Genomic DNA, 24,076 nt, shown 5'->3' with positions numbered 1-24,076 from the left:
GTCACTGATTTACTCCACTCACTACGTCCCGATGGTACTCGTTAACCCAAAGCGGTGTATGTACGTTCACAAGGAAGAACGACATGGCGCCTCAGTCATTCTTACTTTGCAGTGTAATTCACGTAGACTGACATTTCACCACACGCTTCGATGACAGTATTAATATTATGTGGTATTAATGTACGAGTGAGCAGTCAGTTTCTAAAGGAAATTATAGTGGAAGTAGCCACAGAAATTTTGCACTAAGCTTATGCATACTTTCAAAAGCTTTACAACAGAATGACACACACACATCCTAAAACATTTAAACTCTTAAAACTCGTTATCTGACATTTAATGTCATTAGAACGTACCTTTTGGAGATATACTCAATGTACTAGTGTTCTAAAAACTTAAGTTATAGGATACAGGCTATAATGTGTTATAATATGAAACACACCAATTAAGAGCTTGAGGAAATTCAATACGTCAACCATTGTGGCCGAGAGGTTCTACGCGCTTCAGTCTGGAACCGCGCGACCGCTACGGTCGCAGATTCGAATCCTGCCTCGGGCATGGATGTGTCTGATGTCCTTAGGTTAGTTAGGTTTAAGTAGTTCTAAGTTCTAGGGGACTGATGATGTCAAATGTTAAGTCCTATAGTCCTCTGAGCCATTTGAAATTCAATACGGCCTACCCGAGGAGCGTAGCCATAGTGTATCTTTGAAAGGAGAGCAGCCACAGTACCTGTCACATCACATATGTAAATAATTGCACATGTCCCTGGGCAACTGTATTCCTAAGTCGAAAATGTTTTTTCGAGTTTTATATTTATTTTTGTTGAGAAATGTAAGTTTAGCCTAGGTCCTCTTGCGTAACAAACATTAATTATGAAGGTCATTTCTTTATTTCTATAACTGATTGGTAAACCTTATCCACATAGTGCATTTAGTATCCCCTGTGTCTTGAACAGATCTATACAATGAGATTGGTTATTATTATCATGGATCTTTTCAGGAATCTGAAAGTTGTAGTCATATTTCGTACATTTGTTCTGGGGAAAGATTTCGATAACTAAGAAATAAGTGTCCACATGTAACTAACTGTGATCAGCTGAAGTGCACTGATGAGAGTCTGTGTGAAAATAATTTGTGTGCCCAATCCATTTGTATTTCTTATGCAGTCTATAGATATACCAGCATCATCAGCTTTCAGAATTAAATTTTCACTCCGCAGCGGAGTGTACGCTGGTGTGAAACTTCCTGGCAGATTACAACTGCGTGCGGCCAAGTGCTAGCGAAAGGCAAAGGACCTGAGTAGGTCTGCAACACAGTTTCAGTCTGCCAAGAAGCTTCGTCATCTGTCGCCTGCTGTGTTAACATGTCCTTTGCGTCTAAATTTATGGCGGTCCATCGCCTCCTTCTTAATGATGCAACAGTCTTCAAGAATCTGAAATAATTTCCTCCACCGTTTGGTCTTCTTTTCCAAAAAAGACTCTTGTATCGAGTTTCTTTTCGTTTAGACTTCCAAAGTACTTTTGTCAAAAAAGTATTGGAGATAAGTTAACATTGTACTTTTCTTCTTTTTGTAGCCCTTAGTACGTTATTGTCTCTGCTATTCCACGCTTCCGAGGACGTCCTCATTTTTATACGTATCATGCAACCTATTCTCTCCATCTTTCTCCACGTTTACATCTTTAAAGGACGCATCCATGCTCTGTCTTTCTTTTGGGTTTTTCATGTTTCGGTACCATACAACAGGATATTCCATACAGCACGATTTACCAGTAAACACTTTGTTTCTGTGTTGATCTACAGATTAAATATTTTATAAATGAAAACATGATCCGTTTTAGGCTATATCTTAACGTTCTTTATTATGAATTAAATAAAGAATATTAGCGTACACCCTAGGATAGGTCATGTCCTCAATTTATCAGTCTTTTCTTCACATGCAGTGCGAACATTAATAAAACCGGAAGGATGCAGGGACAGATTCCTGACTGAAAATGGAGGAAGAAAGTCCTACGAACATGTGTCACTGAGCGAGGTGGTGGCGCAATGGTTAGCAAACTGGACTCGCATTTGAGAGGACGACGCTTCAAACCCGCGTCTGGCCATCCTGATTCAGATTTTCCGTGATTTACCGAAATCGTTTCATGAAAATGCCGGGATGGTTGCTATGAAAGGGCACTGACGACTTCCTTCCCCATCCTTCGCTAATCCAGTGAGACCGATGACCTCGCTGTTAGGTCCCCTCCCACAAATCAACGAGGCAACCAAGCAATATCGGTGCGGAAATCAATCGTTTCCACCGTAGATGGCGCTGACGAATGAAAGTTCTTGTGACAACGTGCCGTGCGTTCGCTCTGTGTTACAGGGTGTGCAATTGACGGAGCGTACTGTAAGCAGCAAAACTGACCCTGTATTCACGTCAAGAACAAGCCGAGAGAGTGTTTTTGTACGTCCAAGCAGATGGAAACGGTCAAGAGGAAACACAGCTATACCAAAGCAAGTATCTCAGAGACGCCAACCACATCACGCAATATTTCAAGTCCTTTATGGGCGTTTGTGTGATCATGGTACCATCACACTGCCGAACGTGCAGGGAAGTGTAATGTGCTGCGAATACATAGAAATAAAGATCCCTTATCATTTAGCTACAGTATAGCAGGTCAGCAACTGGAAGCAGTTAATTTCATAAATAATTTGGGAGAAGGCATTAGGAGTGATTTAAAATGGAGTGATCATATAAAGCTGATCATCGGCAAAGCAGATGCCAGACTGAGATTCATTGGAAGAATCCTAAGGAACTGCAATCCGACAACAAAGGAAATAGGCTACAGTATACTAGTTCACCCACTGCTTGAATATTGGTCACCAGTGTGGGATCCGTACCAGATAGGGTTGATAGAAGAGATAGAGAAGATCCAACGGAGAGTAGCGCGCTTCGTTACTTGATCATTTAGTAATCGCGAAAGTGTTATGGAGATGATAGATAAACTCAAGTGCAAGACTCTGCAGGAGAGACGCTCAGTAGCTCGGTACGGGCTTTTGTTCAAGTATATTGCTCCCTCCTACGTATATCTCGCGAAGAGACCATGAGGATAAAATCAGAGAGATTAGAGCCCACACAGAGGCGTACATACAATCTTTCTTTCCACGAACAATACTAGACTGGAATAGAAGGGAGCACCGATAAAGGTACTCAAAGTACCCTCCGCCACACACCGTCAGGTGGCTTGCAGAGTATGGATGTAGATGTATGTGTAGAAGCAGCGGACTGTGATTACAGCAGATTTGGAGGACCTGGTTCTGCCTCTCGACCATTCCCATCTGTTTGGCCGTACACGAACACCGTCTCGGTTTGTGTCGACGTAAATACTGGACCACTCTGCTGCTGACAGTTCGCTGCGTAAATCACACAGCCTGCAGCACACAAGGGCCACGAGGCAAGTGGCCACAGAAACTTTAATTCCTCAGTGCTATCTACCGTGGCAACGATGCATTTCAGGACATGTTCGTAGAACATTTTTCCCTCCATTTCCGCTCATGGATCTGTCCCTGCAGTTTGTCGGTGCTATTAATGTTCCCGCTGTATTTGTCCACATTGCAGCAGTAAAGTATCTTCTACTTAGAAAATACTTCTTTCACCATCCTCGTTTTATTTTTTGTGGTGCATTCCAGGACGTGGGATACCATCTACCCATCTATTTTTAATTTAACAATGTTATATACGCTTTTCAAACTGAAGTTCATCACAGTTCTTTTTTTTTTTTTTTTTGCTTCGAACGTAACTGTATTTGCATACTGATTGATTGCAAACTTAGGTTACTGCTTCATTTGCTTCCCCAAGTTTCCTCAGGAGCGAAAATGTTTCTGTCATCCTTTCGACTCCGGATCGGTCAGGACATCCATATCACTGTGCGGCTGGTCCCGGCGGAGGTTCGAGTCCTCCCTCTGGCATGGGTGTGTGTGTGTTTCTCCTTAGGATAATTTAGGTTAAGTAGTGTGTAAGCTTAGGGACTGATGACCTTAGCAGTTAAGTCCCATAAGATTTCACACACATTTGAACATTTTTGAACATCCTCATCAAGCAGTGACAGCAATCCGCGTCGATTCTAACCCTTGCAGCATTACTCGGGCTAGATGAATGTGAGCAGGAGATACTCTTGCACTTGTCTTCTGTGAGAAGAGACGGCCAGATGACAGGTTGTGCTTGTCGAGCAGAACGTGAGCCAGCCGTGCGTTGTGGTGGCAGGGAAGCCGGAGCCGTCGGTGCGCTGGCTGCTGGACGGCGAGGTGGTGGACGCCGACTGCGAGCGGCGCGTGGCGGGCGTCGTAGAGAACCGGCTGGCGTTCCGCGGCGTGGCGCGCCGCCACCTGGGCGCCGTCTTCGCCTGCCAGGCGCGCAACACGCCGCTCGTCGACCCGCGCCGCGTCGCCCTCACGCTCGACCTGCACCGTGAGTCAAACGCAGCGCCTGCACTAGCGGCGGCATGAGATGCTAACTGCCGGCAGCAGCTTACAGCGTTCCAGCTCCATACAAGTAATGCACTGAAGAGCCTAAGAAACCGGTACACCTGCCTAACACCTGTACCACCCCCGTGAGCACGCGGAAGTGCCGCAACACGAAGTGGCCTGGACTCGACTAATGTCTGAAGTAGTGCTGGAGGGAACTGACACCATGAATCCAGGACGGTTTGCGGCGGCGCGGTTCTTTCCGTCCCTTTACGACGGACCTGCACCTACCTGTGAACATTGTCTCAGCAGATCATCAGTAGGAAAGCCGAGTGAAACCTACTGTACTTCGACGTGAACCAGGCTGCAATTTAAGTTACTAATCTAAGTTTCGGGAGAAACACGAAATAAAAGTTAGGAAATGTTGTCCTCAATTAATACACTCCTGGAAATTGAAATAAGAACACCGTGAATTCATTGTCCCAGGAAGGGGAAACTTTATTGACACATTCCTGGGGTCAGATACATCACATGATCATACTGACAGAACCACAGGCACATAGACACAGGCAACAGAGCATGCACAATGTCGGCACTAGTACAGTGTATATCCACCTTTCGCAGCAATGCAGGCTGCTATTCTCCCATGGAGACGATCGTAGAGACGCTGGATGTAGTCCTGTGGAAAGGCTTGCCATGCCATTTCCACCTGGCGCCTCCGTTGGACCAGCGTTCGTGCTGGACGTGCAGACCGTGTGAGACGACGCTTCATCCAGTCCCAAACATGCTCAATGGGGGACAGATCCGGAGATCTTGCTGGCCAGGGTAGTTGACTTACACCTTCTAGAGCACGTTGGGTGGCACGGGATACATGCGGACGTGCATTGTCCTGTTGGAACAGCAAGTTCCCTTGCCGGTCTAGGAATGGTAGAACGATGGGTTCGATGACGGTTTGGATGTACCGTGCACTATTCAGTGTCCCCTCGACGATCACCAGAGGTGTACGGCCAGTGTAGGAGATCGCTCCCCAGACCATGATGCCGGGTGTTGGCCCTGTGTGCCTCGGTCGTATGCAGTCCTGATTGTGGCGCTCACCTGCTCGGCGCCAAGCACGCATACGACCATCATTGGCACCAAGGCAGAAGCGACTCTCATCGCTGAAGACGACACGTCTCCATTCGTCCCTCCATTCACGCCTGTCGCGACACCACTGGCGGCGGGCTGCACGATGTTGGGGCGTGAGCGGAAGACGGCCTAACGGTGTGCGGGACCGTAGGCCAGCTTCATGGAGACGGTTTCGAATGGTCCTCGCCGATACCCCAGGAGCAATAGTGTCCCTAATTTGCTGGGAAGTGGCGGTGCGGTTCCCTACGGCACTGCGTAGGATCCTACGGTCTTGGCGTGCATCCGTGCGTCGATGCGGTCCGGTCCCAGGTCGACGGGCACGTGCACCTTCCGCCGACCACTGGCGACAACATCGATGTACTGTGGAGACCTCACGCCCCACGTGTTGAGCAATTCGGCGGTACGTCCACCCGACCTCCCGCATGCCCACTATACGCCCTCGCTCAAAGTCCGTCAACTGCACATACGGTTCACTTCCACGCTGTCGCGGCATGCTACCAGTGTTAAAGACTGCGATGGAGCTCCGTATGCCACGGCAAACTGGCTGACACTGACGGCGGCGGTGCACAAATGATGCGCAGCTAGCGCCATTTGACGGCCAACACCGCCGTTCCTGGTGTGTCCGCTGTGCCGTGGGTGTGATCATTGCTTGTACAGCCCTCTCGCAGTGTCCGGAGCAAGTATTGTGGGTCTGACACACCGGTGTCAATGTGTTCTTTTTTCCATTTCCAGGAGTGTATATTCTGAAACTTAGGTGAACACGTATCACTGCCAAACCCGTGCTACTCTTAACACAGTCACTCACAATTCCTTTCACTCACGTTAGCAAGTTTATAGTGTTGCATTTCCCGAAAACGTAATAGCTACAAAAATGCTGATGGTTTTCGATTGATAATGCTCGCCAAATATTAAATCTATCGGTACCTAATGTAGTCACAGTTTTTAGCCACCAACTTGCTCAATACGCCACGCGGAATATATGTCTTTTCTCGTCACAAATTTCACTTAACATTTCCGAAATTTCTACACACATCGGAATAATTATGGCGTCACTTTCCAACACTTTTGATGTATGAAACACTGTTAGATCCTACAACTTATCGTTTCCAACGGAACTACTACTACACACGTCCGATCTGTTTCATGGCTGGGCTTCGACTCCTCCTTAGAATACTCTGAGTCTTCCCTACCAGCAGAGAAAGGCGCGCGAAGAATATTGCTTTACCATTGGTCAGTTTACTCAACATCCAATAGCAAAACAACACTCTCCCGCGTCAGTCCGCGCTTTTCATCCATAACCAATAGCAAAATAGTAAACTTCACGACTGCACTTTTTAACGACGTAATTATCTAATATGCTGAAGTTTTGCTTATACATAAAGTTATTTACTGTTGTTATTTGTACCTGAATGAACTTTCCCTTTACCATAAACTTACTTTACAAATCTATTCTACAAAAATCCACTTTGTCCACATCCATACTTCTTCGAAATGTTCCCACACTATATCCTACTACATAACTCGTTAAACAATTTCTCCATATTAAACTCAAACCACACTCACGCATCATTCATACTGCTAAAACACATTTACAACATTTTACATTCATCAAAAGACATATAACACTTTATGAAGCGGTGGAGATCTCTCCTAAACAGAACGTTGCAGATATGCTCAATAGTGTTCATGTCTGGGGAGTTTGGTGGCCATCGGAAGTGTGTAAACTCCGTTTCTGGAGCCACACTGTAGCAATTATGGGCGTGTGGGGTGTCGCATTGTCCTGCTGGAATTGCCCAAGTTCGTCGGAACGCACAATGGTCATGAATGGATGCAGATGATATGACAGTATGCTTATGTACGTGTCACATGTGAGAGTCGTATCTACACGTATCACGGGTCCCACAACACTCCAACTCCACACGGGCCACTCCACTACAGAGTCTCCACCAGCTTGAACAGTCCCCTGCTAACATGCAGAGTCCATGGATTCATGAGGTTGTCTCCATAGAGCTGCACGTCTATCCGCTCGTTAAAATCTGAAACGAGACAATTACAACCACGCAGCATGTTCCAGTCATCAACAGTCCAATGTCGTTGTCGACGAGTCCAGGCGAGGCGTAAAGCATTGTGTCGTGCAGTCATCAATGGTACACGAGTGGGCCTTCGGATCCGAAAGCCCATAACGATCATGTTTCTTTGAACGGTTCGCACGCTGACACTTTTTGACAGCCCAGTATTGAAATCTGCAGCAATTTGCCGAAGGGGCGTTCTTTCTGTCACGTTTAAAGATTCTCTTGAGTCGTTTTTCCGGCCGCTGAGATGTCGGAGATTTGTTGTTTTACCTGATTCCTGTTACTCACGGTACACCCGTGAAAGGATCGTACGGGTGAATCCCCACTTCATCGCTACCTCGGAGATGCTGTGTCCCATCGCTCGTGCCCCTACTACAACACCACGTTCAAACTCGCTGAAATCTTGGTCACCTGCCACTGTAGCAGCAGTAACCGATATACTCGTCACTACTGCGCCAGAGTCTTTTTGTCTTTTATAGACGCTGCCGACCGCAGCGCCGTATTCTGCCTGTTCACATCTCTCTGTATTTCAATACGTATGGCTATACCAGTTTCTTTGGCACTTTAGGTAGCTTGCAGAAAATGTCGTGTAGTACATTAAAACCCCAAAAATAGCTCGCATCAATGTAACATTTTTCCTGTGAACTGATGAAATTACGCTTGCCTCTGTTACAGGTATTTTGTCTGGTTACTCTAAGTAGTAAATCAGCATTATGTCTGACTACAAATTTTGCAATATTCAGTTTTGATACTCTTGCCTCTTACAGAAGAATAGCTTTATGCATCAGTACACCTCTGTCTTATAGTCAGAACTGAGAATATGCACAACGACACGCGCAACGAATGTAAAGTTTCTATTATTCATTTGCCTACAATATGTCACATAATACGTGGCAAAATCCCCTCGCTGTATTAAACCGAAATAAAAGTTTTTCGGCAAGTTGAAAAAGAGAGGGGGAGAGAGGGAGATATATACCAGCGTATGATAAAACCCTCCGCTCCTTCATACCTCTTCTGTGTTATCACAGATAACGTCTCAGTGATCTCATTTGTACTAAGATTACAATACATGCGAGGTGCCTTTTTGCTTCCACCACCGTGAGTGGAATGCCTAAGTTCTAATTATTGTTCACCAACCTGCGGTCCTCTATAGTAGTTGTTCTCGGTGCATAAAACAGCACGTCGTGGGTCCCTTACCATGAGGGTGTAATAAACACTTAGCGAGGAACTGGTATAAATAATTAAATCTTTAATTGGTTTGTTTATTCGTGATGCCACTCGTATTTTGATTAGAATAAAATGAGATATGTACAATTATATTGCACTTTACGTATCACGAATAATTTCCATTCTTAACTCTTTCATATAAAATTTTAAATTTATTTGCGTAGCTTGTGTAGCTACTATCAAATTGTTCTTAGCTGCATGTCCACATAAGCAGAGATTGCTAATTGTTCTTAACCGATAGGACCAAGACAGACAACATGTCTGTCTTCCGAGAGTGTCGAACCAGTTCTGATCTTACATCCAAACCACTTCGCTCGCCATCCAATTTAGGCGCGATCCGAATATCGCCGAAGAGCTTCGCCTGCCTTTTCGTTTAGCAATTGTTTATTAATCTGCTAATAATTAACAGTTTTGAAACAATGGAGTGATAGCATGCTGTTGGGAGATGCTTCTACATTTAATGCTTGTAAATACACTGTGTATTTTCTCTAATATCAGTAACAGAGGTTTATCATTTTGGAGCTCAATTCCAGAAAGGAGGAGCCAATCGTGGAGAAGGACCAAAATGTTGGCGGTCTTTCTCGTGATACCAGTACCGAACAGACCATCCGTCATCGGTACCTTACACCACATTACGTCATCTTCCCACTACTGCCTTCTCAACTCCTCTAGGAGGAGCTTCTAGTAGGCGAATACATTGGCTGCAAAACCAGAAATATTACTCTTTCTAAGTTTACCCTAAAATTCGGTACAAAGTGGTGTGCGTGATGTACAGTACAAATGGTCATGCCATCCCGCCGAGATTGTGCTAGTTAAGCTAACTCTCCTGGATATCTTAACGAATCAGCGCTTAGAGTTTCTTCCAACCTGTTTTCTGCGAATCTCTCGCTGATGTTGCCCCTTGAAACATTTATAATAGCGCTCTGCATTCTTCAAAAGATGCATGCAGGCTACCTGTCATAAGTGTGGAGTGGATATTTAATTTACTTTAAAGAAATAAGTGAATGCCATTTCGAAGCGTTTATTAACAAACACTGTAAAACAATAACAATTTAGTAGTCTGAAAAAGATTCATCTCAAAAAGCTAACAAATTTAGAGAGCATGGTAAAGCAGCCTAATATTTTAGAACAAGCTCCGAGCACAATATATTGCCAGTTGGTGAGTTTGGCGCACGGTCGAAATCTCTTGCTCACATCGTAAAACTTCGCAACTCTTCGTAGAGCTTACGGAACTTAACAGTACTCTTTTGTCTACTGAATTAACTGTTTTACTGTAGAGATGGGTGGTTCGCGAACTAACCGGACCAAAAGAACTGTTCACCAAAATGAACGGAAGGAGCAGGAACGAATTCAAAGTTCACTTCGGTCGTGGCTTTCTGCTTATAATTCCGGAAACGGGAATTGGTCGATCTCGTTCCCGCAACGGCTCGTCGGCCGGTCTCGTTCCAGGTTCGATTCCGTTCCCGTCTCTGCCTCGGTCTCCCTCGGCCGGACTCTTCCTTCGCGTGGCCACTCGTCGCAGTTCCACTGCGGACTGCTCACAGTTAGTTCCGTGCCGAGTTGTTGTTTATTTCGTTCTCTGCGCACGCCAATTCTGGATATGTTTCGAACATTTTTTTGAACTCTGGATTTCTGATTCTTTTCGTATTCTATTCAACGTCCACTACCGATAGTTCAAAACATATCTTATAATTAGGTAAATTACATAAAAGTACGGTGTATGTAATACATACATCTTTTCAGGTAACAAAAGGGCGTATCAGCTTACTTCACTATTTCGATAAACAGCAGAAGACATAAAAAGACAAGTGTTTTTTGTTATTACACATGCAAAGGAAGTCGGCATGGCACACACTAGTGGCCGTTTTCTGTCTTTTTTACTGGCCAAGGTAAAACAGCATGTTCATTGTTATGGAAGGTAGACCGACTTACGGCCGAATGAAGCTCGCGCTCCATAATCGACTGTCTGGTGTCATATTTTGTAACGAGAATATGATAACTTCTACAATATTATTTCAGTGGTACAGGGTGGCACACGAAAAATCAGCCCCTAGTACTAGACTGCTCGTTGTCGCTCACCAATCGTCATCTGTTGTTTCGAAGTTGTTGTTTTCATTAGCTTATTTGTTATTTCTTTAGTGCCTAATTATTAAATGTTTTTCTATTCTGCTTGTAGCGGTCAACAATTCGTGCGTGATTGGTAAGCAGTCTGTACTCGGGGCCAGTTTTTAGTGCGGCAACTTATATAATTTCACTGCAATCAGCCACATAACGCTACAGTTGACTAAACGAGAGGTTTTGCAGAATCACGAAAGTTACTTCTACAAGTGTATGAGAATTCTGAAGTGAATGAAAACTCTGTACTCGAAGTGGGAAGTAAGTTCCCCCTCTTGGCGCCTTCGATCTTCAATCACCTATGCTACTAATTTTCAATTTTTCATGAGAACCATATGCCATGTACTAATGAACGGTGAACGAGTAAAAATGAACGGTTTCCAGAAAAGAGCGATCACCAGTGAACTAGTTCCCGAGAATGAACGAGTTTGCCCATCTCTAGTTAACTGCATAGCGATATGATTGTGTTAAGACCCTAATGACTCATAGGCTCTCCTATTATTTGCTGTGACGAATGTGGACTTTAATAACTGGTATTTAATAAAGAAAACTTGGGGTTTCCTGCCGAGACACTCGTGATTCCCCTACGTATTGACTGCCAAGAAATACTCCCTCTCAGGGCTTGCGAACCTCTCCCCATTCCCATGACTCACTATCGCGCCACATGGTCCACTCGCCGTCTCTGCCTTTGTGGGAACCAGCTTGCTATTCGCTGCCCTCGCACTCTGCAGCGCTGCTGAAGACAGCGGATTACTACAGCTATCTGCTGATTCTGATAAATGTATTATTTAGGAGATAAAAATCATTCCAAATCAGGAGGAGCATCAACAAATGAATTATGGCCTTTAACCATTTTTAGTTACGTCTGGGAAAATATTGGCCACTGACCAAGAAAAGATTAATGATTTGTATGTGTTTGTGTGTGTGTGTGTCTATCTGTTAAGTGTGCGTGTAACCCTGCTCTCGGCAGTACACCTCTATTAACTGTTACCGAGTGAATGGATACGTTCCATCTGCGAGCAACACCATGATCTGGCGGAACGATTAATTACCCTCCTCAGCTGCCGCACAGGACGGCTGCGACTGAACGATCTGGAGATATCAATACGTTGCAGGTGCGTATAAAACACCCTGACTGCACAGAGCTGTCTGTACTTAACAGTCTGCAAGACAGAGCTCTTAAGCTGCCAGTTGCAGCGTCAATGCACGAAAGGTATTAATTGGCTAGTAATTCGATTTTACAAGGAAGCAAGAAAAGCATTGCAATAAAAAGTACAAAGACTTCTCAGTATTAAACAAAATGTGTGAATGGTGAAAACCCGCTTTCCTGCTGTTAAACCCTACCCTATTAAAATTTTAAGGGGTTCCACAATGAAACTTTTGTTTTGATTAATAGGTGCTACACAGAAACAGCGAAATTTTCATCGTCAGTTGCCACCTCTCACTACTCTATACTGTGCTCACGCCTCAGATTTTCCCATTGCCAGTGCGTCTCTTTGTTTCTTAGGTATTTATTTATTTATTACTCACTTCCTGCATACATATTTTTTAACCATCTCAATTTAAAACTATTGCTAATTGTAGCAAGGTAGCACCTGATTTTCATCTCACTTTATTTTAGACCTTACATACGTAAAATTCGCAATGAAGATGTTACATGTATTCACATAGACCACTAGATACAGTTGACAGCTAACAACTCGTTTATATTACAGCAGTTAATTCCACTGAATTATGTTCAGTGCCCACTATTCCTTTCCGGCTTTGCTTTGTTCTTGGGCTATAAACCCGGTATGTCATCGTAATTGTACCCGTGCTTACATCTCCAAAAACTAGGGTAGTACAAAGTAGTTAGCAGTGACAACGTCCGGAGAGCAGCTTAAAAGATTTGACGCTGTCGTCTCTTTGTCCAGTCCATTATTATTGATTAGTAGCAAACTAGAAACAGGTACCCTTTGCAAAAGATTTGCGCTAATGTGAACAAACAACACCCCCTGCCATACTCATTACGGCGTCATGATATTTTCCGCGACATCACAGAGGCAGACAGTCCTGACCAAAGCTCATGGGAACGGTTGCGCTGACCGCAGGATTTCTGTGTCTATTTACAGCTGATGATCGACAATGCTCACTCAACTGCTTTTTTTGGAGACGAGACAGATCACTGTTCTGACAATAAAGATATTACGGTGACTTTTGACGGAACATGATAATGGCATACTTCTTTATGAAAACAGTCTCGGGTGGCTTCATTGAGCTCACAGTAAGCATAGGTAAAACAATCATCGTCCTCCCTCAACCCTGGCCCCCCTCCACAACACACACATACACACACACACACACACACACACACACAGATCAAACTACCAAAAGTGTGAAAAGTAGATGTTACCTTCCGATCACAGTTACTTGATGATAGGAACAGCGAGCGTCTCAAGTGCCATTCATTCGTGAGGGCTCTTGTCACCTCACAGCCGTGTTGGGACACTGTCATGTTAGCAAACGAGGGCAGGGGCAATATGGTCTATTCACCGAACACGTAGCCGGCGGTACTGAAAACTTCTCATTGATTATATGTTCTATAAATTGTGTTTCTGTTGGTAGTACTTACTATTTGGCACCATCCTTTAATCATAACTAGCTCTACAGCTGAAAAGGAAACGCTCTGTGGCACGTCTGACGACAGAGCGCAGTACTGTTGCGGGCACAAGTATTTCACAGCATACCATTCAGCGTACATTGTCGAAAATTGTCCTCCGCACGTGCGGTTCTAGGCGCTACAGTCTGGAACCGCGTGACCGCTACGGTCGCAGGTTCGAACCCTGCCTCGGGCATTGATGTGTGTGATGTCCTTAGGTTAGTTAGGTTTAAGTAGTTCTAAGTTCTAGGAGACTGATGAGCTCAGAAGTTAAGTCCCATAGTGCTCAGAGTCATTTTGTTTTGTCCTCCGCAGCAGACGACCCCTATGTGTTCCTGTGTTGACCCAATGATAGTCATTTACGATTGCAGTGGGATCGGGATCGTCGAGCGTGGACTGCGAATCAATGCAAACGCACCATCTGGTCGAACGAATGACGTTCCTTGTTACACCAGGTCGATGGTCGTGTTAGAATCCGCCCTCATTCAGGCGAACGTCTGCTCGAAACATGCAACACGCCATGGACACAGGCCTGTGGGTAGTGTTATGATATGGCGGACATTCAACTTCCTTCCATGAGACCTGTGGCTGTAATGAAGGCACCAGGACATCTGTGGGCTAAATAAACGTTATTGTTGACTACCTGACCTCTTCTTGCTTGCTCGACGGCGATAACACCTTCCAGTGTGATAACTGCTCATATCACAGTCCTTAATTGTCTTATAAGAGTTTGAAGAAGATTACAGTGAACTCTCTTTGATGTCTTAGTCAGTAAACTAAGTGCACTGTGCTACTTTGTTCGCTATTACTGGTGCATATATTGAAGGAACGTGTTCTGCCTCTCAGCTGCCAGTTTTACCCATCTGTCAAGCCTGATTTACGGCAGCGCACAGCAACAACAGATGTTGAAACGTCCCCTTAGAAAAATTATACATGACTGTGCTTAAACTGACACACAATATATTTAGCGCAACGCCATAAGACTTTCAAAAATCCCTACAGAAGAATGGCCCTGACTAACATTAACCTATACGTTTCACAAATCACTTACCTCACAAAAATCTTGGTTACTCGAACTGCTGCAATACAGTGAGCACCAGTACTGGTAGCTAAATAATAGATTCAAATTACGGAAGGCACTAACTGCTGATAGGTATAGTTAGCAAATGGAAGATTTTAATAGAGAACAAACAATGTATTTACCTCAATAGTGTTCAAAAGTCATAATATATATAGCAGTTCATGACATCCAGTCTTACAAATTTCAGAACTCCGCCATTTTTCTCCCCACATTCACCACTGCCGGCGGCTCGCCTCCAACTGCGCAACGCTATGCGCTGTTAACAGCCAAGTGCCCAACACTAAAATGGCAGACAACAATGCAAACTAGCCTCAGACTGCACACAGCACAGCCAGTGATTTTTCATACAGAGCGCTACGTGGCGTTACCAATAAGAAAACCTAAACAGCCTATTTGCAATGTCTTATGGTTCGAAAGGTCGGCTTCAGCAAGCATGCAACATTTACAGCATTGATAATTCACATGTAATTTTATCTTCGAAGTTAAGTCGTCGGGCTGTCTAGGCGTCGGACAGAAGACATAAATGCAGAGTGCGTCAAAAAAATTTATACACTCTTTGAAGCGTCATAGAAAATTTATTTCCCGTTCTACAATGTTAAATTTCTGGAAATGGAAAGCTTAATGTCCAACTGGAAAAATAAATGTACTATGCAAATGTGATTCATGTTCGAACTGGTGGCCTTCAGCATCAGTACATTTCTGAGTACGAGCCACCACTGATTCCGTACATCGTACCAAAGTGTCCAATGAGATTTCTGCGCACACCGCCTGAATCTCGTTCCAAAGTGTGTCCAGGTTACGTGGTTTACATTTGTACAACTCATCTTTTACTGTGCCCCATAAGAAGAAATCCATTGGCGTGAGGTCTGGAGAGCGTGCAGGAAACTCGATTGGTCCCCTGCGTCCTATCAACTGGCCTGCACATTGTGATCCAGGTATGCTCGTACGCCCCTATTATAGTGCGGCGGGGAGCCATCTTGTTGGAAATAAAACTCATCATTACCGTATAATGCACGAATGGCAGGGAATATGAAGTCAGCAAGCATTGTTAGGTACGTTTCTCCAGTAACAGTACCTTTAAAGCGGAATGGCCCAATGAGTCCCCTTGCAGTCAAACCACACCACACATTTACGCCAGAAAAATTCACAGCCTTTTCAACTGCAATGTGAGGATTATCTTCAGACCAGTACACACAATTGTGCCTATTGACAGTTCCATTGAGTTTTAACTGGGCTTCATCCGACCAAATTATGCTACCCATAAGTCCCGGTTCACGTCTCACCATCTCCTGAACCCATTCACAAAACTCTAACCTTCGATCTGGATCGTCGTCACTTAGCTGTTGCACCAGCCTTGGAATGTACACACGAAACTTGCCTTTCTTCAGAATGCGTAGCACACTACTAGCACGTACATTACTGTCACGTGCCGCTTGCCGTGAAGATTTTTGAGGCGAACGCTGAAACAGTTCCAAGACCGCAGTTGTTGAATCATCACTTGCAGCTGTACGGGGTCGCCCTGATTGACCATTTTGCACATCATGCACTGTTCCATGAATTTCGAATTTGTGTACCATACTCACTTCTCCACTGTCTTCGAACCGCAGCTACATTCTCAAACTTCCAGTACCACTTAATCATCTGCTTCCGCGCTTCAAAGCTCGCACGTCCGCCATGTTGCAGTTACTTCCTTGCCACTTGTAACACCTACAGCGCCTCTCGGTGTTGAAAAAACAAAAATAGCTCCCACATTAGCTCCCATGTCCTTAAAACATCAATTCACAAAATGACCAAAGTTCCTCCACAAATAGTAATTACGAAAAATAAATTAAAAACAAATGGGAAGGGGGAAAAACGGTAGAAAATATTAGTTATTCCAATACGTAAGAAAATCAATATTACAGTCATAGAACGTACGTCTGGGACACCAAAGATAATGTTTATTAAAGTATGAATAGCCATACGTTGTAATTACGATACTCCAGTCTCTAGTCTGTTCTAGTGCGGAAGTTATTTAGGACATACACTTTTAGAGAACAACAAATGGGACTTTATTAAACGGTGATCAAGAATAGATCGTGACGAGATTGTTTTTGACGATTGTCAATTCAAGACTTTAATTTGGACATTTATCAGATTAGATAAACGGGAAGGTGAATAGTAATATCTTTAGCTTTAATGTCAATTCGTGTGAATATTTAAACGCTTTACTGAATTGAGAATTTTAACTTGATTCGGACTTTGAATTGTGATAGTGGGAAACTTTAACTTCACGCGACTAGTGATCATAGTTAATGACAGTTTGCTGATATTAAATAGAAATAATTTATTTACCGAAAGTGACAGGATATTATTTAACATCTGTGATGCTAACAGGCGTCCTACTTAGACATCTAATTAAAGAACTTCTTTGAATGAGATCGTATGAGTGAGCCTATTTATTAATAATTCTTCTCTATAAACTGACGTTGTTAATGCCGGCCGGAGTGGCAGAGCGGTTTCTTTTTTTCTTTTTTTCTTTTTTTTAAGATCTCATTTTGTTCTATACTGTTCGTTGAATTTGTTCTTGGCGGACGACCGATGACACCCGTTCAGGTTGTTCGTTGATCCGTTCACTCAGTCTTTTATTACAGAAGGTAGCTAAACCCTCTGACCAAGCACGCTGAGCTACCGTGCCATTCTAGGGGCTTCAGTCAGGAGCCACGCGACCGCTACGGTCGCAGGTTCGAATCCTGCCTCGGGCATGGATGTGTGTGATGTCCTTAGGTTAGTTAGGTTTAAGTAGTTCTAAGTTCTAGGGGACTGATGACCTCAGATGCAAAGTCCCCTTGTGCTCAGAGCCATTTGGACCATTTTTTGACGTTGTTAATTTGAAACATAATACAAGTCTTTAACATTAATTTAACTTATATTAATAAACGATAAGGTTACGTGATCTATGCCAAGAGCAAACTAGCGATTCGTAACTAAAACAATTGAACGAAAGGTTAAAGTATCGTCGTCTGTAAACACTGGTAGTAAAGCTACTAAAGATTTTTTCTCTCATAGTTTGGAAGACTATATCTGTAGTGACCCACGTTTAACATTGCGTTTTAAAAGTAATCAAACAGATACTTAGGCAGAACAATATTAAATAAAAATAGAAACCTTCAATGACAGTCAATGTGTAAAAAATAAAATCAAACTTTCTCCTATTAGACGAAAAGGCGAAAACTGAAAAAGGGCTGCTACACACTGCTGCCACCTGTTGAAGAAACATAACATTACTTTCTCACACATATTTAACCTTGTTGAACGGGAAATAAATTGTCTATGACAGTTCAAAGTGTGTATACATTCTTTGATGCATCCTGTAAAATAGGAGCTCAAACAGTTTTCGTATGCGGGCGTTTCTGTATTCTATTTCATTTGTTATTACTTACATGTTGTAATTTCATCTACTGACACGATCCAAGATCTTGGAGATTCGCAGACCGACCTACAATTCTCCAACCAAATCAGAATACCACGCTGTTGACTCAGATACTTGTTTTCCGCTTCAATCAAGGACGACAAAAGATTGAAGTTTTTCATCTTTCAAAATTTAAGAATCGGTTGCAGTCCAGGCAGGTGCACGGCAATGTCGACTCGCCTTGATCCTACCTTGGTTAGCGGCTTCTGTTTTCTCCATCGAAAACATATCTCCGGTCTTACCGGAGAGGTACGCTTCACCATCGTCATCACGTGTCACATCTTCATCAGTTTCAGTTTCTTTCTCCGAATTAGTATCGCGATCGATAAACACACGAAGTCAGGGTTAGTATCACTGTCATAAAAACCTTCATCGCAGAATTCGCTGAAGCGTTCTAGAACACCCACATCTGTCTCGCGTAGAAAACGTTGCATACATGGTCTAGCTTTTCTCACCTCGGAGAAACGGTAACGTTCAACAAAAACACGACACGCAAAAACTATGGTATATCGTTGAAACCTCCCTAGGATCCAGAATAAGAAACAAATTGTAACAACAATGCCAGATTTCTGGCACGTGTGGCCTGTCATCCAATAGGAAGGTATGCAGACGAGTTCACTTCTCCTCACTGGGTTGTGTGAAATATCACAAGACAAAAATACTTTAGCGGTCTTAGAGACCATCCATACTACTTAACAGTTAAGCGTCGAAACAAAGCCAGACAACAGCTCGGATTGTGATACTTATCCCGTCCTTTAATTACCGGGATCAACTGCTCATTGATTTCAAGAGCCTGGTGTATCCGTCTGCGGTACTGCACAATGTTGGAGAAATTACGGTGACGAGGGTTGCTGCTGCTTCTTTGTAACTCTCATCCGGATCTCGCAAATGTCCTAAAGTAGAATTTATGCCGACTTAAGTGCGAGGTACTTGAGTACGCGCCCAGTATTCCTGATCTCTCCCGATGCGACAATCGCTCACATAAATAAGGTGTTAAAGAGTCGACTTCCGGCCATTGTAGCTGAGCGGTTCTAGGCGCTTCAGTCCGGACCCGCTATGCTGCTGCAGTCGCAGGTTCGAATCCTGAATAGGGCATGGATGTGTGTGATGTCCTCAGGTTAGTTACGTTTAAGTAGTTCTAAGTTCTAGGGGACTGATGACCTTAGATGGTAAGTCCCATAGTCGTCAGAGCCATTTGAACCATTTGAAACAGTCGGCAACTCCTGCCTGACGAAATTGTGCAGCAGTCAGTTACGGATTTTTTCACGCAGTAGGACACGGTGTTTTACCAAACGGGTAGTTCGAACCTGGTGCGTTGGTGGTGTCATACCCCCAATCTTCACAGCGATTTTGCCTCAATGCAGTACTGATTATGGAATGAACGACATTCGAAAAGAAACTTTTTGATCGCAATTATAAGCACATTTCGTGGTGTCTACGATGACGTTTCATTCGAGAGAGAACTAGCTTTGGCCTTTGCTCTGTCGCTTTAGTTTCAGAGTACGACGGATTTTAATATTGTGTATGAATCGGTATTCTCTCCTTCGTCGGATTCTTAGACGCTTCGGTTTTCCAAAACATAGGTTCCCCCAAGAAAATTATGTTACAACTGTTAAATGTAATTAGTACTTCCCTTTCTTCAGTTTTATCTCTTACACTGCAGCCATTTTTGTTACGTTTTTTTTTTTTTACTTTATCGGCATTTATCGTTAAAAGAAGCACTCCGACAGATAATTGGCCACTTCTAGGAGACGCCAAGCAATTACTGTGGAACACCGCTTCGTTTTTGGAGAATGGCCTCAATTCAGCGCCCAAGAGAGTCCACATGTTTCTCCAGGTGTATCACAGATAGCTGAATATTGCATCCCGTAGCGCTGCAAAACTGCTGGGAGGCTCACTTTTATGTTTCAACTGCTGTTCCAAACCGTGTCAGATATTTTCTATGGGATTAAGGTTAGGAGATTTAGTTGACCAATAGAGTTGCAACAACGTTTATGACTGTTTACCAAACAAACATCGTATGAGTGTAGACTTATGGTCGCAGCTGTTGTCGTCTTGGTAGAAGCGAGTTTCCACAGCATATCTTCATGAAGACATCAGACCTTTCATTTTCCTCTCTGGTCATCATTGTATAGGTTCTTTTTACAACCACTTTTCATACACCATGTTCATAGTTGTGACGTACAACTTTCCTTGAAGACAAGTTGCGTAGTCTGTGTTGATTCGTTCTCTCTCTTGCTCTCTTTCTAGGCACACAAACAACAGGCATCGGTTATCTCAGAAATGTGGGCGTTATAATCTCCTATCTCCTGCAGCAGCGGATGCAAAAACGTGTTTTTCCAACCCCTGGCATATAGGCTGCATTTGTGACAAACATATTGTGTAGAAAGAATGTCAGCTGTCTGATCGATCCACTTTGGAGGGCAACCTACATGTCAGGGGCAAGACCTGTTTCTCCAACCTCAGACATGCAGGCTTCCCTGCATGAAGGCTGTTGTATAGGAGTAGTATTAACTTGGATGGAGGTACAGACTGAGAGGGAAACAGGAGAGCATGGATAGAGAATAGGGCGTAGGAGACTAGGAACAGTGACACAGCTGGAGGAAAAGGACAGTGTGTGTGATAGGAGGGGACAGACACTATCTGAAGGAAGATGAGGTAGACACCACAGAGTGGGCCAGAGGAGATGGACAGAGAAAAGGGGTGATGAGAGAAAGGACAGAGAAGGGAAGAAGGTGGTCAGAGACAGAGGGAGGAGGAGATAAAGAGATTGTTAGGGAAGTGTTGAAAGAGAAATATGGAGAAGCAGATAGACAGATAAAAGATGGGGAGAACAATATTCAGATTGAGTCAGAGGAGGAGGTAGAGCGAGGGAGGAGGACGAGTTGAGGGGGACAAGGAGAATGGCGAGGAGGAGACAGACAGGGGTGAATGATGAGGTGAACAAAATAACAGATGAAAAGTTGGAAAAATAGAGGCAGGAGGAAGTGTCAGCAATGTTGTGTCAAAGGAATATATGGGTGAAGCTGTGAGGAAACGCTAGTACACAATGAAATGGAAAACTTGATCATGGGGAAGTCCAAACACTACAGTTTCCTCTCTGCCATTGTGCCATGACTCCTCACTGATCCATCTTACAGCAATGAGTCTGTACAAGCCCCTGGCATATACACAAAACTTCATAGTCATCAGTTGCTCATGATATTCAAGTTGCATTTCTACCGCATCTACAATGGTCCAAAGCGACCAGTGTGCTACTGTAAGATAGTGGTATAGACTAGTCACAAAATTTAAGAAAGGAAGTAATTTTAGCATACTGTGTCACTGCCAAGTAACATAGATCGTTGAAACGGACCGTACACAGAAGGAACTGCTACAGTAGAGACCAGAAAGTAATTTAAACAAATACGCAGCGAGACAAACCGAAGTAACGCGTTTATTCGGAGACACTAAGACCACTGGACATTACAGTTCCAATGACGACCATGCATTCTGTGCAGGGAGCTCCCGTGCTGGCCAAAAGGTCTGTAAGGTGTCCATGTGGTGGACCCCTCGTTTCCTCAGCAGCGCTGTTGACGACTGGTGGATGGCCATTGTGCAAGTGGAAGTGCTGAAATATGTGTCCCCAACAAATCCCACACGTGCTTGATGAGATATAAGACTGGGGAACGCACAGATTCTCTCTCCTCAAATACCCTCTTGCTACGAGAGCTATTCCATCTGCGCAATTCGATGCAGGCCCACTTTGTCATCCATAGAACTGAAGTTAGGGCCGAATGGAAAATACGCACTTGTGGAAGGAGTACAGTATCAGAATAACGGTGACTGGTGAGGATACCATGTTTGATTTGTACGTCAGTGCATCCATGCAGCCTTATTACCTTTACACACCATAACAACTGGACCACCGAAACGACCATGCTTGCCAATACTGGACATATCATCATACAGCGAGAGGAAGGAACTTTTAATGTATCCAAGAACATTGTTGAACACGATTCTCTTGGTCTTCCAGGTGTTATGGAGTGTGTATGTGTGTTTTGGGGGGGGGGGGGGGGGTATAATGTTGCAAGTGCATAATGACCCCCAAATACTTGAATACACTACACTCACCGGTGAAGGCTATTGTGAGACTGTACTTGAGCCGTGTGGCTCGATCAGTGATATTCTCGCCGCCGTCCTGGGTCATCTTCCCGGTGGTGTGTGCAGAGCGCGCGGTGGCGCCACCTACCGGGCGGATCGGGGAGCGAGGGGTAAGCTGAAGCAAGAAGCAAGAGTTTTGCTCTGGGACGCCTAGCAGTAACGTCGTTTGGGAAGTCTGGCGGACAGTACAGGCTCCGTGCGAGGCAGCAGGAAAAGCACATCTAAAATGGGCTGTTTACCCGGGTGACGGCGCCGTAGCAAATATCGCCGGTGTGGAAGCAGTCACGTTACTGGGAAGCCATTGGTGTATTTCGCTTCCTGCATGTCTTCTGGCACCAGGATGTGCGGCAGCTGTCTCCGTTGAACAAGCAAGAGGGTAAGGGCCTTGTTTGTGCTGTAAATTGTGGCCGGAATCGACTTCTGGGTGCAGCGCTGTTGACTTCAGTTTCTTGGACGGCCGTTGGTGCTCTTACTGAGTCTGTCCTCAAATGTGTTAATTTCAAGTGGTTTAGTATGCAAGGTTCTAGTGAGAGCCGTATTAACATTAACATTTACTAGGACCTGGAGTGCTGATTCATTCTGTTTGTAGATTGCTACTGTCAGTGTTAACCACCACTGAAAACAGATTGGCTGGTCCTTGTCTATGTTCCGCCTGGTTATTATATTTATATCACATGGCGAAGTTAAGCTGGCCAAATGCTATAGATATTCATGGATAAAATTTTCCCTGGCCATATTTTTCTGTGAATTGCAATACAATTACTGTTAAACTTTCTATTTGAAGTGATAGTGTGTCTGAGAGAAACGTGTCTAATTCTAAATGAATAGTTTTATAAATTCATACAAGTTACTGAGAGGCCAGTTGTTATTGTGTCTTTGAATAGTATGAAACTGTTCCTATTAATGAAAGTACAAGAATTCCTTCAATGACACTATGTGGATATTGTAATTAATTCTGATTTGATCACAAGTTTAAGTGTGGCTATAACTGGCCTTACGCACATAACAGATTTGTACTGCTTAGCTGATGTTCATTAACAGGTTGATTACTGCTACAGATGATGTCCTATTTTGAATTATTGTGTTTCTAGTTACTCGAGGCAGATGTCAGTCGGTTGTAGCTGATTTGTTGTTGCCTGCACTCTGAATTACTTTGGTAATACCAATCGCTCCAGCAGCGAAAGAGCCGGCCGTGCGGTTCTAGGCGCTTCAGTCCGGAACTGCGGGACGGCTACGGTCGCAGGTTCGAATCCTGCCTCAGGCATGGATGTGTGTGATGTCCTTAGGTTAGTTAGGTTTAAGTAGTTCTAAGATCTAGGGACTGATTACCTAAGATGTTAAGTCCCGTAGTGCTCAGAGCCAAGTGAACCATTTGAACCAGTAGCGAAAGACTAGATTTCCTCGTTAATTTTAGTAAATTGTTCTTCAGGTTGATCATAGTTTTTGAGTAAATAATTTTTAACTCATTTAACTAAAAGTCTAATAGGCCCTAACTGCCGTGGTTTATGAATGTTTAAATTTTGAAGTAATTTGGTTTCACCTAAATTGTAATTTTTCAATGTGTCAATGGTTTTATTGGTTATTTGTCTTGTTTAAATTTGTCCAATAAATGTTCCGTGCAAAGGTCGATGGTAATTGTCTGATGTGTCACTTGGTCCAGTCCTACCACTCCACAGCCTATTTTGCTGACGTTGTGTAGTTGTGTAAAAGTTGAATTCCACGCTGTGCCGACACATCTGTACACCTTGCCTATGTTTGTCTTTTCAGGACTGTGTTAGGTCCACA

The 24,076-nt window shown here is 43.9% G+C and overlaps 1 protein-coding gene across 1 annotated transcript in view; it reads left to right on the top strand.

Annotated features, from left to right (window-relative positions):
- Positions 1-24,076, top strand: part of LOC126266645 (nephrin-like) — a 336,835-nt gene that overhangs the window by 166,918 nt on the left and 145,841 nt on the right. Inside the window, exon 5 of the mRNA XM_049971078.1 lies at positions 4,240-4,443. Within this exon, the coding sequence (XP_049827035.1) occupies positions 4,240-4,443 (204 nt within the window). The remainder of the gene's footprint in view (positions 1-4,239; positions 4,444-24,076) is intronic.

Source organism: Schistocerca gregaria, chromosome 1 (assembly GCF_023897955.1).
Source record: "Schistocerca gregaria isolate iqSchGreg1 chromosome 1, iqSchGreg1.2, whole genome shotgun sequence".
NCBI classification, from domain to species: domain Eukaryota; kingdom Metazoa; phylum Arthropoda; class Insecta; order Orthoptera; family Acrididae; genus Schistocerca; species Schistocerca gregaria.
This window is presented reverse-complemented; position numbering and strand designations above follow the sequence as displayed.